Source organism: Polyodon spathula, chromosome 24, assembly GCF_017654505.1.
Source record: "Polyodon spathula isolate WHYD16114869_AA chromosome 24, ASM1765450v1, whole genome shotgun sequence".
Taxonomy (NCBI): Eukaryota; Metazoa; Chordata; class Actinopteri; order Acipenseriformes; family Polyodontidae; genus Polyodon; species Polyodon spathula.
In genome coordinates this window covers 13,886,867-13,903,384 of record NC_054557.1, presented here as the reverse complement: position 1 = coordinate 13,903,384, position 16,518 = coordinate 13,886,867, and the positions used below count along the sequence as shown (strand labels likewise).

Below are 16,518 nucleotides of genomic sequence, written 5' to 3'. Positions count from 1 at the left end.
TGTTAGCTGGGAGAGAGAGGCAGAATAAGTCCGCATCCACGCCGCCGCTCCAAAGCACGCCAGTATATTCAGCTGCCTGGAAACCTGACTGTGACCGACCAGTATCTGTACAGGTAATCTTGTTTGTTTTTTTAGCGATAGAAGTGGAGACTTGATTAAAGCTATCAAATATGACATGCTTACCGGTACTAGCACCAGAGAGAGAAAAACAGAAGTATCGTTATTTTTAATTAACTTGAATAGACAAATACCAAAGCCAGTTTTTGTATGTTTAATATGTATCAGTTCATTTTCAGCACTATTTTTTTAGTTGTATGTACATGAAAAACTGCTATTATTATTATTATTATTATTATTATTATTATTATTATTATTATTATTATTATTATTATTATTATTATTATTATTATCAGGATGCAGTTAATTCATATGCATGGTAGTTTTCTTTTCTTCTCAACACTAATTCAATTACAAAGGCACACAGAAGCGTGCGCAGGCAATATTTTTGTATCCATAGTAACAGGCGTCTTTAGCTTTAGCTTGAAAGCTGTTGCGAACCTGAGCGGTAATCACTGTAGTGTTTCGCTATTGCCTAAGTTCTGCTTAACTCCAGTACAGTACTGCGATGTGCACGAACAGATTCCCGGGCGCGCAGTTCGTTATATGATATTTTAATAAATGAGCAAAGATATATTAACATATACATTGTCTTTTATTTAATAGATTGCGGCTTCTGCGAGACTGCCCAGTGAAAATGAGATGAAATTTCAAGCCGCGACTCGTACTTTTTGCAACAGGGGTTTCACCTCGAAAACTGAAGCTAAAGAGGACAGATACTGACTGGATGGGGGGACGCTAGAATAACTGTTGCTGAAAAACAAACACACATATCATTTGAGCAAACATGTATTTGCACAGGAGAAAGAGGCTTCAGTGGAATCGAATTGTCTTTTTCTTAACGGGAGTGCTTGTTTGCTTCGCCTACCAGCTTTCGTTCAGCCGGCGGTCAGCACCTTGGACAAGGCACGATGACGCTGACAATGTGGACAGCTTTCTCGACGTGGAAACCAGGGAGCTCTCAAACAAAACCACAGCTGATGACACGACAGACCCCCCTCAAACAACAACAGATCACACCCCCATGACCACAGACAGAACTACAATAAGGCACTGTATAGTTGTAGACCCAGAGCCAGCTAAAACCACCACGATACCTACTACAGCAACCCCAGTACCCAACACAACAGTCCTAACCAATGCTTCCAGCACCCTACTCAAGATCCCGCATCGCACGAAAGGAGAATACCCTGAGGACATTTTTACGGTGGAGGAGCGTCGGAAAGGTTGGGTGTTCCTTCATATTTTTGGAATGATCTACATGTTTGTGTCCCTAGCCATTGTGTGCGACGAGTTCTTCGTCCCTGCTTTGGGGGTTATCACCGATAAGCTGGCAATCTCTGATGATGTTGCTGGCGCCACTTTCATGGCAGCAGGCGGCTCGGCTCCGGAGCTCTTCACCTCGCTCATCGGGGTCTTCATCTCGCACAGCAATGTCGGGATCGGCACCATCGTGGGCTCGGCGGTGTTCAACATTCTCTTCGTCATCGGCATGTGCGCCCTCTTCTCCCGGGAGATGCTGCACCTGACCTGGTGGCCTCTTTTCCGAGATGTATCCTTTTATATCCTAGGCCTCGTCTTGCTCATCGTTTTCTTTCTGGACAACTTCATCATGTGGTGGGAGAGTATGATGCTGCTCAGCGCTTATGTGCTTTATGTGGTTTTCATGAAATACAACGTGCCGGTGGAGCACTTTTTTAAAGCGCAACTCAACAAACACAAGAGCATTGTCAGAGTTATCGCGCTGGAGGAACCAGGCAAGGTGAGTACATTGACAGTCACAATTGCATATAGATTTGTAATATTCATTTTGAATGGTATATAAATAACACTGGTGTCTGTATGTATTCTGGCCATTTAATCATTAAAAAAAATATTCCTTCCTAGTTGCAAACCTGTCTGAACATTCTGCCCTTTATCCTCCAAGACCAAGAAAATAGAATCACACTTCACCAGAAAGAACATCCTGCCTTATGACGACATGAAATCAAAACTATATTGAACAAAGATTTGAACCCTTTCATGCGCTAACTATTGGAAAATCCTGAAAAAAGGTTTTATAGACACACACACACACACACACACACACACACACACACACACACACACACACACACACACAGACACACATATATAAGATATATAAAACATATCGAAAGATATGTACAACATATCGAAACGTTGGGCAGCTGGCTCTTTGAGCTAATATATATATATATATATATATATATATATATATATATATATATATATATATATATTATATATTCATTGATATATGGGGGAAATAGCATCCTTATGAGGTCATCATGCATGTGCATCTTCCATATGTCCCCGTGTTGCCATACATGAAAGGGGTAAGAGTTTTTTTTTTTATTTGAAGTAAGCCTAATCCCTTTTAGAACCAATCCATTACAGTATACTGAGGAATCCAATCAAAGAGACAGCAAAGATCTGCAGTGAGACTGGAGAAAGTGAGGCACTAAGAATACAGGCAGCAGCCAAAGGGCTTATGCCAGCTCACTTGTGTGTATGCATATAGCTAGCAGTGGAAGATTCATGTATTATGTGACTTCTTAATAAAGCCAGTAAACAAATCTTCCTGGATTTGCACATGTCTGTGTCTTTGTAGTCCTTTGGATTGATGCAATATCTGAGCAGCATCAGACTCACTCTAATAAACAAGCACATCTTCATAGTCTTCTATCAGCTGGTCTCTGAATATCACCCTCCTTTAACTCTATAGTAATCCTGCTAGTGTTTTCATTCTCAGTTGATTTATTGACCCTTCACATCATTAAAGACATTGATAGTGTAAAAAGGACTGAAAGCTTTTAAATTGGAAATCTTTCCTTAAAACAAACCACATTCTTTGAAAGTAATAATCATTCACATGACAGTGTTTTAAGGTCTTTAGCTTGAAGCTCTGGTAGCTTCTGATTACAGTGATCCCCATTATTACTGAATAATTAAGCAGGATAGATGCAGGGTCTCCTATCCTGTTTACAGGGTATACTATAATAATACTAGGAGACACAGCAACTGGAAAGTGTTTTCAGCACCAAAACTGAACCAGTCAAATTTCATTCCAACACAAGGTCACAGTTTCATAGCTTGCAGATACAGTAGAGCAGATCTTTATGTTTAATATTACACACTAAACATGTAAGAGCCTTACTGAACCACCACTCATCCGCTCTTCAGCTCAAAATCCACCAGGTGTTTTCATTAGTGCGAACAGTAAAATGCAATCTTCAGCACTTATAAAATGTAATTGAAAGACAAGCTGATATCGTTGATTGTAGGAGACCCCCCGCTATGCTAAATCAGGCTTATTCATGCTGGGTCACAGGGTTTCATTATGAATTAGTCAGAGATCCCAGCTGACAGGCAGCTCCATCACTTACAGCCAATCACTGCTATTCACTGACAAATGGTGGAGCTTCACAATGTAGCAGCGCAGTAAGGTGGGGCTGACAGAGTGGAAAGGTTACATTGTCTCATGATTTGTTGGAGCAACACTTGGAATGGTGGTAAAAAAAAGTAATAAGGGAAATGTAAAAAAATTAATTAAAATGACTTTCTATTTAAGCTATAGTAATCTATTTAGAAACTAATGAAAAGCCCTGTCATCTGTAAAAATGCCTTTAGAAATATTTAAGCTGCCTGCATATTAACCATGAATAAAAGCATAATGGCATTCATTAGCAAGCCCGTTATTAGCTCTTATATAAACACAATAAGTGTAAGGCTTAAGTAAAGCACGACCCATTCATTTACACATATCAGACCTGCAGGGTTCAGTCTTGATCTATTGTGAGATTAAGAAAAAGATATCGCCTCTCCTGTTGTAGCAGGCTTGAATATAAAGAATCATGTGTCTCCCTGTGTGCAGCTCAGAGGATTACAGTAAAATACTCTTCATACTCAGAGAGCTGCTCAATCTGCTCTTATTAGCACCAAGGATTTAGAAGCTGCATTTAATTTTTTCTGCTGTATCCTAAAGCATATTTATCAGTAAGCAGTTACTATGAATGCATTGCTTACTGAGTAACGACCGGTCCAATGCAACAATTTATAAACATGCACATAGTGATTATTAGATTGCAGAGCGGTTGCTCTTATAAAAGTATACCACTGTCAATTTGCAGAGTAGTTCTGCTGTTCCCGTGTTACACTTACACATGGGCCCTGAAAAGAAGAGCCTGCCTTTCTATCATGAGCACACACAGCCCTGTATTGAAGAGGCCTCTTCTGAGCAGTAATCACACAAAGACTTCACTGCAGGAACAGCGTGCAGTGCTATCCTGACTCGACTCGATAGAGCAGAGTCCCTGTATGTAATCCGCGCTCACGTCTGGCACGTTGCCTTGTTTACCAGCGGTGTGTATCCGTAGTACCCCCTCCATCCCCCTCATTTTAAAATGGTCTTGTTACAGAGTGAACTCTACAGGTGACTGTCAGTAACTGCAACGTGCATGCTGAAGCAGTAATAAACGTGCCATTGGATACTCAATAGATGGAAAAGAAATATCATGCAAATTCAAAGCAAGCATTCCTTTTAAAATGAAAAGCTTGGATTTTTTTTCTTTTGTGTCTATTTTCAATTGAAAGAATTGGACAGATATAACAATATATAACATATATAACAAATATAACAAAAATCCTGACAGATATAACAATATACTGACAGAACCCTGACAGATATAACAATGTACTGACAGAACCCTGACAGATATAACAATATACTGACAGAACCCTGACAGATATAACAATATACTGACAGAACCCTGACAGATATAACAATATATTGACAGAACCCTGACAGATATAACAATGTACTGACAGAACCCTGACAGATATAACAATGTACTGACAGAAACCTGTTAGATATAACAATATACTGACAGAACCCTGACAGATATAACAATATATTGACAGAACCTTGACAGATATAACAATGTACTGACAGAACCCTGACAGATATAACAATATACTGACAGAACCCTGACAGATATAACAATATATTGACAGAACCTTGACAGATATAACAATGTACTGACAGAACCCTGACATATATAACAATATACTGACAGAAACCTGTTAGATATAACAATATACTGACAGAACCCTGACAGATATAACAATGTACTGACAGAACCCTGACAGATATAACAATATACTGACAGAACCCTGACAGATATAACAATATACTGACAGAACCCTGACAGATATAACAATATACTGACAGAACCTTGACAGATATAACAATGTACTGACAGAACCCTGACAGATATAACAATATACTGACAGAAACCTGTTAGATATAACAATATACTGACAGAACCCTGACAGATATAACAATGTACTGACAGAACCCTGACAGATATAACAATATACTGACAGAACCCTGACAGATATAACAATATACTGACAGAACCCTGACAGATATAACAATATACTGACAGAACCCTGACAGATATAACAATATACTGACAGAACCCTGACAGATATAACAATGTACTGACAGAACCCTGACAGATATAACAATATATTGACAGAACCCTGACAGATATAACAATATACTGACAGAACCCTGACAGATATAACAATATACTGACAGAACCCTGACAGATATAACAATGTACTGACAGAACCCTGACAGAATGCTCTGGCTCTTAATCCAAGGCGCTACATTGCATCACTTTGGTTTTGTTCACAGAGCAATGGATCTGCTGGAGGGGAGGATCCACCGCTTCCTGACGACAGAAACAGACGGAAGGTAGGCTGGCTGGAGCATGGAAACAGGTGTCTGTAGTCATAGCACCACGGCTTCTGATCACTTCATCATTGGCACTTGTACTGAGTCCAAATTGCGGGGGGTGTGCAGTGAGAAAATCAATCTGTCTCAAAAGCAATTTGCCTCTCTTGTCCTGCAGTGAAAATAGAGTAAAATCTCAATAACTGTCAGTAGGATTGATTTGAACGTTATCAAGATTTTGTGAGCCTGCTCGCTGATTGAAAAATGAAAATGCAAATGTCCAAATTGAAATGTATTTAACCAGGATAGAACAATTGAGCTATACATCTGTCAAGAGCAAAAAAGATACAAATCATTCAAACAGGACAAAAACACTTCAAGCAATCAGAAAAACACATTAATGCAAAATAAAAACCTGAAAAAACATTAACAATTCCAATTTACTGTACATGGTCCTGGTCAGATTTCAAATAAGTATTTCTGAGTGAATTAAAAAAGTATCATGAAGAGGCTGTTTTAAGGTGAAGGGACGCATTTACTTCTTCTTCTTCTTCTTCTTCTTCTTCTTCTTCTTCTTCTTCTTCTTCTTCTTCTTCTCCTTCTTCTTCTTCTTCTTCAGGTCAAGCCATCACTCCAGCGGGGTGGCAGCTCTGCCTCCCTCCACAACAGCACTATGCGCAACACAATCTTCCAGCTCATGATTCACACGCTGGACCCTCTGGCAGAAGGTAAGGGGAATAGGCCATTCAGTGTATAAGTGCCTGTCACCACCAATAACTAGAAGACACAAGCTTTTCCTGGTTAGACAGTTAAGCTAACCAAAATGGTTTAGATGAGGTGCACCTGTATAGTGCCATTATCCCGCACCAGCATCCAACACGGTCATTTGGAAATGGAAATTCTGCTATTACGTTGAGTTTTTATACCTTATCTACTTTTGTGTACTACAGTTAGTTATGAGTGATTACAGACCATCTTGCAGAGCATTTTTGATCTCAAGGTAGAGACATTTCGATGTATTTGGGTTTGATTTTTCTTACAGCCATGATGCTTTTAACATTTACTCTTTAATCCGAGAAAATGTTCTCCCAAGATTTACCAGCCCTACTGCCCTACTTCTCTGCCCACATAATTAATAACATGTTGGTGTGCCGCCCAGATTACTGGATTAATCCTACACCAAGCAGTCAAGGAAACTGGTGCCCCGTTGCAGTTTACTACGCCAAACCTGTGAATGTAACTTTAAGAGCCTCCAGCCATAGTGAGGGATGTTAATGCCAGGTAACAGTCCCCTTGCCCTTCTCCTTGTAAAAGGGATTATCTGATGCATGTTTCTAAATGAGTTAAGCAGAGATTGATACTAAGCAGATAAATGCCTGTGTGTGTATCAGTCAATACAGTGATCAAACAGGACCTCCGAGCTGTCAGCTGACAGACAAGCCTTTGTGTGTGTGTGTGTGTGTGTGTGTGTGTGTGTGTGTGTGTGTGTGTGTGTGTGTGTGTGCGTGTGTGTGTGTTAAAGACAATTAGCAAGTAGTCATGATGCATATAAATTTTAACATAGTTTCTAATGGGGGGGCTGTTTAAGTTGAAGGAAGTGAGCTTTTCACATGAGGATGGCACGTCTAGAGAATTCAGGTGGTTTTCACATCCTTTGAAAGATGAAAAACGACATGAGATTTGTGTGCATTGTTGGAGAAGGTAGTTTTCCAATCCTCAGTAAGCAAAGGGCTCTGTTGCAAGGATCTAAATGGCCATGTAGATAAGCTGCTGTTAAGATCAACCAAACAGACCCATCGATCTCAACTAGGGGAAAAAATATACCTAATGAAACGTGTTTAAAAAAAAATACAGTTTAATGAGCTGATAACATAGTGTTATGTAGAAATCTAGCTATAATGTGGTTCTAATATTTCTGTATTCGTTCAATAAAATTTTCAGCCATTCTCCATCACAGGAATGTCGTGATACCATTAAGTGAGGGCCAGAGTCAGTAGATATTCGCATTTCAGAAGTGAATGAAGCAGTGTGTGTTTAGTTGTTCAAATGAAAATCAGTTTAACATATCCTATAACCTGTATATCTGTTTTCCTTTAAGCAATTAGCTTGTGTTTTTGGTACACATGTTTTGCACACCGGCTCCGGCTCCCTTCCTCGTGGGAATGACCTTCAGCTGTGTCTTGGTGTAATTATCTCTCTGCCCACCCCCAGTGCAATGTGTGTCAGGTGCAGTGTATGGAAGTTCTTCTCCTATCAGATTTAGAGTTGATCAAATCTGGATAAGAGCCTGCCTTCCTGAGCCCAATCTGTTTAGCTCGATAGTGATCTGGCAGCTCCCAGCATGCGCTATGCCTGGGCGGCACTGTTTACAGAGGTATTAATCAGAACTGTTGGGAGGGATTCCAGTGTTATGTCTTTGAAAGCGCAGCACGTTGTAGATCTCACAGTGCTGCAGATCTCACAGTTCTGCAAATCCCACAATGCTGTAGATCTCACAATGCTGTAGATCTCACAGTTCTGCAGATCTCACAGATATGCAGATCTCACAGTGCTGTAGGTCTCACAATGCTGCAGATCTCACAATGCTGTAGATCTCACAATGCTGTAGATCTCACAGTGCTGTAGATCTCACAGTTCTGCAGATCTCACAGTGCTGCAGATCTCACAATGCTGTAGATCTCACAATGCTGCAGATCTCACAGTGCTGCAGATTATTTTATGCACTGCTGGGATCACTTTGTCTAATTTTAAACTCCCTTTTAAACTCACTTGGCCTCAGAATAAAGAGAGCGAAGCTGTTCATGTAGTGTTCTTGTTTTGTTCAGTTTGTGCTGTATATCGTTATGCTTTAGAAACCGTCTTTAATGGAGATTTTCAACCTTCCGCTTCCAAACACGGGCAAGGTAAGAGCCAAGGTCCCGGTCTCATCTTCTGCTTTTTTCCACCCGTTTCTTCTACTTTTTGTCTTGTTGGTTCTATATTTATTTATTTTTTTGTCTTCATTTTTTGTTTTTCCAGCATGCCTTCACATATATTCAGTAGTTTACAGCAGTGAGCACATTTATTAGAACACCTCAAGATTTGTCATTATTGCGTTTCGCACAAACACACACAAAACCCTATGAATTTAGTACAGAAACCCGTCTTACATGAAACTAATTAAAAATTAAAAACACAGCTATATGTCTGAAAGGGTCTTTAATGTTAATATTTAGTCTGGCCACCTTTGGCATCAATAACAGCCTGGCATCTTTTTGGCACTGTGTCTGTGTACTCTCTCACAAGCTCTGGTGGAATTTGATTCCCTTGTTCTTCAAGTTGTATCCACACACTTTCTTGTCAAGCATGGAGTCCAATAAACTACAGAAGCAATGGGGTGTCTAATACATTTGCACACAACTGTATATGTATTTTTTTTTCTTACTGAAATTTCAGCCACATTATTTTTAAGTGCAAGCCTAATTTCCTCATGACCTGTCTCTGTCCAGTAGAATCGTTGTTTAATGGGGATATAAAGCTCACCAGTTTGAAAGGGGCTCAGTGTTTAACCCATAGGCTCTTCCTTGTTTTAGTCTTTCAGATGTAGTCCCTCTAATCTGGCGCATGGAATTATAGTTGAGGATCCCTCTGTGAGGTTAAGAACAAGAGCCTATATTTTATTATAACCTAAGAGCCTCTATTTCATTAGATTTTATATTGCAATATATTACTTAGTGTGTCTCCCCTCACATAGACTCTCCTAAGTTCTGCACCTGGGATAACCAGGAATTTTTGTAGTCTTTCTGAAAGTGTTTATATTTGTACAGTAATTTAGGACTCCACCCTTTTTATATATAAGGTAGGGAGAAGAAAATTGTTTGGGAAGATTTGGTGGTGGTCTCTTAGTTGTGCCCTGTTTTATTTAAACAGTTAAGATTCTCACACAATGACAATGTAACTGTACAGTTTGCAGTATGATCGAATGCTCCTCAATGTAGTTCCTCCACACACTTTCAATTATCCTGTAGTTTTGTTTCACCTTTCCTTGACCCGTTGTTCCATATCGCTAGGGGGGGGTCCCCAGGCCCCAATGCTCTGAGACTAAGGGTCCTTGCACTCCATGTGACATACACTTCCCTATATGTTGGGGGAGCCACGCAAAGAACTGTGGGTTTTCCTGAGAAGTTTACTTTCTCTTATCTACAGAGAAGTTTAAGGACAAGGCTGAGATCTTGAATGACATGGCAAGAGGGAAGGTAAAGAGCAAAGGACAAGGCAAAGCAACAGGTGAGCTAGCCAATAACCAAGGCTATTTCCATTTCTCATCATTTAAACAGTGGAGCCACAGTATATACAAATGCACATGTCAAGCTGAGACAGTTGATAGGTGCCAGTCAGTTGTGATAGAAAGCACTGACACGTTGTATACTCTTCACGTGATCACCTGTGCTTTGCCTTACCTCTTTCTGTGCTATCTGTAGGTTTGACTTGGTTTAGGGTTTGTTGCCCTGTATCTATGCCTCTTGAATAGCTATTACTTCTACTGCTGTGGGTGTTGTATGCATGTGAAGCATGCAGTTACTGTGAGTCTTTAAGGAGCGATAGCCAAGGCCTTAATATCCATTGTCTTGCCTTTTATCATTGGAATGATGTATTTGAATTTTGAGCTGCCATAGCAAGTGAAATCACGTCCGAATTCCGGAATTGAAAAATAAAGGAAATGTTACTGAGAATGTTTAAAACTGAGTGTTTGCTTAGAGCGCTCATGCAGTAAACTGTCTCATTTAACACACCAGCACCAGGCAGTGTTTCAGTCACAGCAGAGAAGATAAGAAAAGCTTGTGTGTAGAAATGAATCATGTAAACCTCTCCATAGCCACGGCCTCTCTGTAGAGAGAGGAAGGAGAAAGTGTAAAGCTGCTGTATTTACAGGGGTTAGTTTGTGCCGGATCCCAGATCCAGTGCCTTTTACAAAACCTTTTTCTTTTGTTGCAAAAGAAATATCTCTATATAAATAAATGTACTGTAAAAAGAACAATTTCCTGTCCCATGAATTGAATGACAAATATGTAGTACACTGTAATGATATCTTTTAGGATGCAACATCCATGAGTAAGAAAATTGCAACTTTTAATCATAACCCAAATGGCAAAACGCCAACAAGCTAGCGCTGTTAACAACAGCAGTGCCATCGTCACCAGATTAACCGCTCCATCGCTGGTATTGTTCAAACCTGGAGATTATATTAAAACAGGGCTGGGCAGAGGTGGGCATGCAGCTACCGACACCAGCAATAAGGCAGGAAAACCACAAGCAGATGAAAACTTGAACCATATAAGGAATCTACTGTAGATCTAGGTCAGGACAGCAGGTCTAGCAACAACAAGACTATCCCTCTTCCTTCATTTTAAGATCTAGTACCATTCTGTTTAAAAATCAACCCCTTATGCAATACCGAAATAAGCTAAAATGGGAACTTTAACTGTTCAAGGATTTAGTTCTTCTGATACTTAGCTAGGTAAATGTAATTAATCATCTTAATCGTTTTATGATTTGGTTAAACAGCACCCCAACCCCCATCCTCCCTCACTGTATTAGAAAGACTGCAACACAAGCTATGCATATCAGCAGAGCTTCCCACAACAACAACACATCAGTGATGAGCTGGTCTGTCCTGGGTTACAACTTAACTTGAACATATGCCTATTTCTTAATGTGTAAGCCTATCCATCTGTCAATCTACTTGCTTAGTGTCTGTCCTGTAGCATCTGTGAAAGTCTTACACTGAAGCACTAGACTAATACTAAATAAGAGAATCCTACAAAAATCATGAAAGGATATTTTTGAAAGCGTGAACAAACACATATGAAGCTAAGCAAAGCTGTTTGATTCACAAAACGGGCTGCGAATCCCAGTGTAAAACACACACACACTGAGTCTTACAAAGCTGCAGATGCAGGTGGAATGATGCATTCACATCTGAAGTGGGTTGCAGTGGTCCTGAAAGCTGCTGTTTTGTCGAAGCTCTGTGTTGCTCTTCTTTTCTTTATACAGGACCAGCTTTGCTCCTTGTCTTGTCTAATGGCTATTTGTCTGATGAATTACAAACGAGGGAGGTTGCATTTGCTTCAGTCCGCACCCCATCAAGACACCAGCACAGTAGAATCACTTGTGCTTGCCTGCTGTCTTTGTTTTCATTGTCTGTTTGATTTTTTTTTCAGTCCCATCACAGTTATTTTCACTGATCTGCCAAAGATTGAAATTCGGTAAGACGTGAGAGCTCGCGGCTAGCACTGACCCTGAAGAGTTTGCATGCAGTGCATTGCTTGTCCTAACAGCTGCACCACTATGCTCTTTGTCTCCCCCAGGAGAAGATAAAGGGGAATCCCCCGACCCTGTGAATGTTCAGGTCGCCCCTCCCACAGAGCCGTCCACATCCCAGCCAGCCAAAGAGGAATTTAAAAAGGACCCTCCTGAAGGGAATGAGGTGCGGCTGTGATATTCCACCTGCCAGGCTTTTAAAATGAGATGGGTGACAAAAACAAATGAACCCTGCATCAATTAACCTTGAGTGTTAACATTACAGAGTGGTACGGCGCAGAATGAATGAGCTGAGGCCTCAAACGCACATGTTAAAGTATAATTTCTGCTAAGAGGAATCTGATTGTGGTAATTGCAGCCTTGTGCCTTTTACCTTGAAGCTGAAAGCTCATTTGAAGGCATCACAGCTGAAAGATTTTCGCTAAGTGGTTTGGAATAATGAAACGCTTCTTGTAGAAGGGCACTTTTTTATGCTCCTGTTCCTTTGTAAATGACAAGAAATGAAACATGCCAATGTTCTCGTGGAAGACTGTGCTAAAGCCTCAGTGTCTGCAGCTGTTTCATTCAGTCTCTGGAAGGTTTATTCAGCGCTGTTTATTTCAGCCCGTCTCTTGACTCACAGTATGTGTCAGCATGTTCCAGTCATGTCCTAACACACCTCTTCTCTCTCTCTGTTGTGTGCATGTGTGAGTGTCCAGACTCAGGAAGCGGGGGGCTCGGACAGCGATGAAGACAGCGATGAAGACAGTGATGATGAGGACAGTGAGGAAGAGGAGGAGGAGGAGGACAAGGAAGAGAATGACAAGCCCCTGTCCCTGGAGTGGCCAGACAACAGGCGCAAGCAGGCTACCTACCTCTTCCTGCTGCCCATTGTCTTCCCGTTGTGGCTGACCGTGCCTGACGTCCGCAATGCGGTGAGGGGCAGCGAGCGATCAAGAGCAGCAGACAATAATCGGCCAAGGATCATAGTATTTCAAAAGTTTATAATACAATAAATGCCCCTTTTCACACTATTAAAAATAATAATAAAAAAATATGTTAGTCACATTCTGAGACAATGTGAAGCTCCCTATTGAGAGCGTAGAAATAGGATCCTTTGATTGTAATGGAGTTCACTGCACAGAACGTATTCAAATGATTTGTCTTTTATAAAAATACGGTTTGATTATGATTCTGGTACTAAAGCCTAGACATACAGAATGAGCTAGTTGTAATCCTCACAGCTGCACAGGACATGTCTGAGCTCTGCAGTGATGCTGGACTGATGTGTGGGTTTGTTCTCTTCTTGGACAGGCCTCGAAGAAGTTCTTTGCAATGACGTTTCTGGGATCCATCATCTGGATTGCTGTGTTCTCCTACCTCATGGTGTGGTGGGCCCACCAGGTACTCATTGAGTGTATAACCAAGCACACCTGCTCACAATAACAGCTGGATTTGAGTGTGTAGTAATTTGCTGTTAAGTAATGGCATTGTAATTACACGTGCATTGCGTTGTAATAACAAAATGGAATGACATATGAGTTCAAATAATTGCATTCATAGAAAACAATCAGATGTTCACTAAACTTTCTAAACCACTGTTGGCTTTGTGAATAAGAAATTCAGTTCATCCCAACAGGCTTTAAGAAACCACTAAATAGCTCATGAGGTAGAGCTTTTTGGATGTGTTTAACTGCCGGAGTGGTGTGTACCTGTGTGTTGTTGTGCTGCAGTTCCTCGAAGCAGTGACCTGTGTGTTGTTGTGCTGATGTTCCTCGGAGCGGTGACCTGTGTGTTGTTTTGCTACAGTTCCTCGGAGCGGTGTGTACCTGTGTGTTGTTTTGCTGCTGTTCCTTGGAGCGGTGACCTGTGTGTTGTTGTGCTGCAGTTGCTCGAAGCGGTGACCTGTGTGTTGTTGTGCTGCAGTTGCTCGAAGCGGTGACCTGTGTGTTGTTGTGCTGCAGTTGCTCGAAGCGGTGACGTGTGTGTTGTTGTGCTGCAGTTGCTCGAAGCGGTGACCTGTGTGTTGTCATGCTGCAGTTGCTCGAAGCAGTGACCTGTGTGTTGTTTTGCTGCTGTTCCTCGAAGCAGTGACCTGTGTGTTGTTGTGCTGCAGTTGCTCGAAGCAGAGACCTGTGTGTTGTCATGCTGCAGTTGCTCGAAACAGTGACCTGTGTGTTGTTTTGCTGCTGTTCCTTGAAGCGGTGACCTGTGTGTTGTTTTGCTGCTGTTCCTCGAAGCGATGACCTGTGTGTTGTTGTGCTGCAGTTGCTCGAAGCGGTGACCTGTGTGTTGTTGTGCTGCAGTTGCTCGAAGCGGTGACCTGTGTGTTGTCATGCTGCAGTTGCTCGAAGCAGAGACCTGTGTGTTGTTTTGCTGCTGTTCCTCGAAGCGGTGACCTGTGTGTTCTTTTCTCAGGTCGGAGAGACGGTCGGGATCTCGGAGGAGATCATGGGGTTGACGATCCTGGCAGCGGGAACGTCCATCCCTGACCTGATCACCAGCGTCATCGTGGCACGCAAGGGTCTCGGAGACATGGCCGTGTCCAGCTCTGTGGGCAGCAACATCTTTGACATCACTGTCGGGTGAGTGACCATGACCAGCAAGAAACCAACAGCTGGCAACCTGTCCTGGGCATTTGCACTGGGTCCAGAATTACAATTCTGTTTACTTCAGCTGCAAACCTAAAGGACATACAGATACTATGGATGTGGTAAAGACTCATTACTCGTACTTGGAATTGTCTTTTCATTGTCAGTTTACGTCCTAGGTATGGCAGTATGGCAATAAAAATGTCAGTTCTCCGGATGAAAGGAAAAGATTCTTCCAATCAGCTTTTATTTATACTCAAGTATCACAAGGAGGAAACTGAGGAGGAAATCCTGTTTTGTGCACCTCATTGCAAGAGTAAGAAAGTTAGCATCACTTGTACTGCAAAGGGTTAAAACGGCATCTAAACTGCATTATAGGATCTACGTTATATTCAATAGCTCTAGTTCACAAGGACTACTTTATAACAATCATATCCCAGACATCCTCCTCACAAACAGAAACCCTCGCTTCTATCCTTTGATAGTGACATACGGTCAGAGGGAGAATTTTTTGTGTTTGTGGAAATGAAAATGGAAAGAAAATGCTTTTTTTTTCTTTAAAAAAAGGGATTTCATCCCTGTTCCTATTTCCTTTGATGCTCTTTAGGACTCTGCTCTTATGCATCACTGTTAACAGGGTTAACAGAATAGCAGTGCCGTGACCGGCTTATCGGATCTCTCCAGTTATGAGGCTGAGCCAAGCACCCTTCCCCTCTCTCTCTCCACAGTCTGCCTGGGCCCTGGCTGATGTACTCCTTAATCAATGGCTTCACCCCAGTAGCGGTGAGCAGTAACGGGCTGTTCTGCGCCATCGTGCTGCTCTTCCTCATGCTCCTCTTCGTGATCTTCTCCATCGCCATCTGCAAGTGGAAGATGAACAAGTTCCTGGGCTGCACCATGTTTGCACTCTACTTCTTCTTCGTGGTGGTAAGCGTCATGCTGGAGGACCGCATCATCATGTGCCCTGTCTCCATCTAGACACGTCCCTCTCAACTAGACACGCCCCTCTCATCTAGACACGCCTCTCCTCAGTCAGGACAGCTGTGCAGAGATCAAAAGCCAAGTCTGCAAAAGGAGCCCCGCCTCATGTGGGTAGTGTTTCTGGTTTCTGGCTGGCTGGTAAAAACTCTGCCTACAGCTACGGCCAAACGTTTTGCATCACCTAGAATTTTAGGATTGTGACAGAATTAATAGAAAAAAATAGCATAATGTAGATCTTTTATTTAACATCATGTAATCAGAGAAACTACAAAATTATATTGCAAAAGTCTACCGGAAGCCATAGCTTTTGCAAAACTTTTGGTCATAGCTGTAGAGTGTAATTACAGATGGAGCTGTGCAATTAGAAGTTACTGTGGTTTGCGGAGCGTGGCTCACTGTAATTCAAAATGTAGTTCTGAAGTTGCAGTTTAATTACAGTGCAATCTGAAATAGTGTTTTATGGTTTCCTTGGCTGGGTTTTGGTGTTCATTCTCCCCTGGTTAATACTCGCTGATACCTGGTTAGGATTTTAGCAGTATGGAATATATTTTTTGGTATATTGTTTTTATTTTATTTTTGATATAGGATCACACAGAATCTATTCTGAAAGTTTTCAGTTATATAGTTAGCCCTGTATGAAATTACAGAATACTTGGGAGAGCCCTAATAGAAAGCCTTGCCTCACTGTGTTCTCGGGGAAAGTTCTATTCATGAATGCGTTGAATGGTGAGTGTAAATGTTGCATTTGTTTACAGGGTTCTGTAGTGTATAAAAGTTTAGTCAATGTTA

The 16,518-nt window shown here is 41.4% G+C and overlaps 1 protein-coding gene across 1 annotated transcript; it reads left to right on the top strand.

The window, feature by feature from the left end:
• The first annotated feature begins 23 nt into the window (after window positions 1-23).
• Window positions 24-15,933, top strand: LOC121299352 (sodium/potassium/calcium exchanger 1-like). The gene is made up of 11 exons (XM_041227062.1): window positions 24-113; window positions 724-1,879; window positions 5,840-5,899; window positions 6,498-6,606; window positions 8,731-8,781; window positions 10,064-10,144; window positions 12,226-12,344; window positions 12,877-13,092; window positions 13,472-13,561; window positions 14,576-14,742; window positions 15,477-15,933. Exons 2-11 carry the CDS (start codon window positions 905-907, stop codon window positions 15,724-15,726), a joined length of 2,118 nt encoding a protein of 705 aa, XP_041082996.1. The 5' UTR covers window positions 24-113; window positions 724-904; the 3' UTR covers window positions 15,727-15,933.
• Window positions 15,934-16,518: the final 585 nt, after the last annotated feature.

Excerpts from the sequence above, each read along its gene's own strand:
- LOC121299352 (XM_041227062.1), top strand. The coding sequence starts at position 905 with ATGTATTTGCACAGGAGAAAGAGGCTTCAGTGGAATCGAATTGTCTTT. Across the intron at positions 10,145-12,225 it reads AGGACAAGGCAAAGCAACAG|GAGAAGATAAAGGGGAATCC; the intron begins GTGAGCTAGCCA and ends TGTCTCCCCCAG. Across the intron at positions 13,562-14,575 it reads TGGTGTGGTGGGCCCACCAG|GTCGGAGAGACGGTCGGGAT; the intron begins GTACTCATTGAG and ends TTCTTTTCTCAG.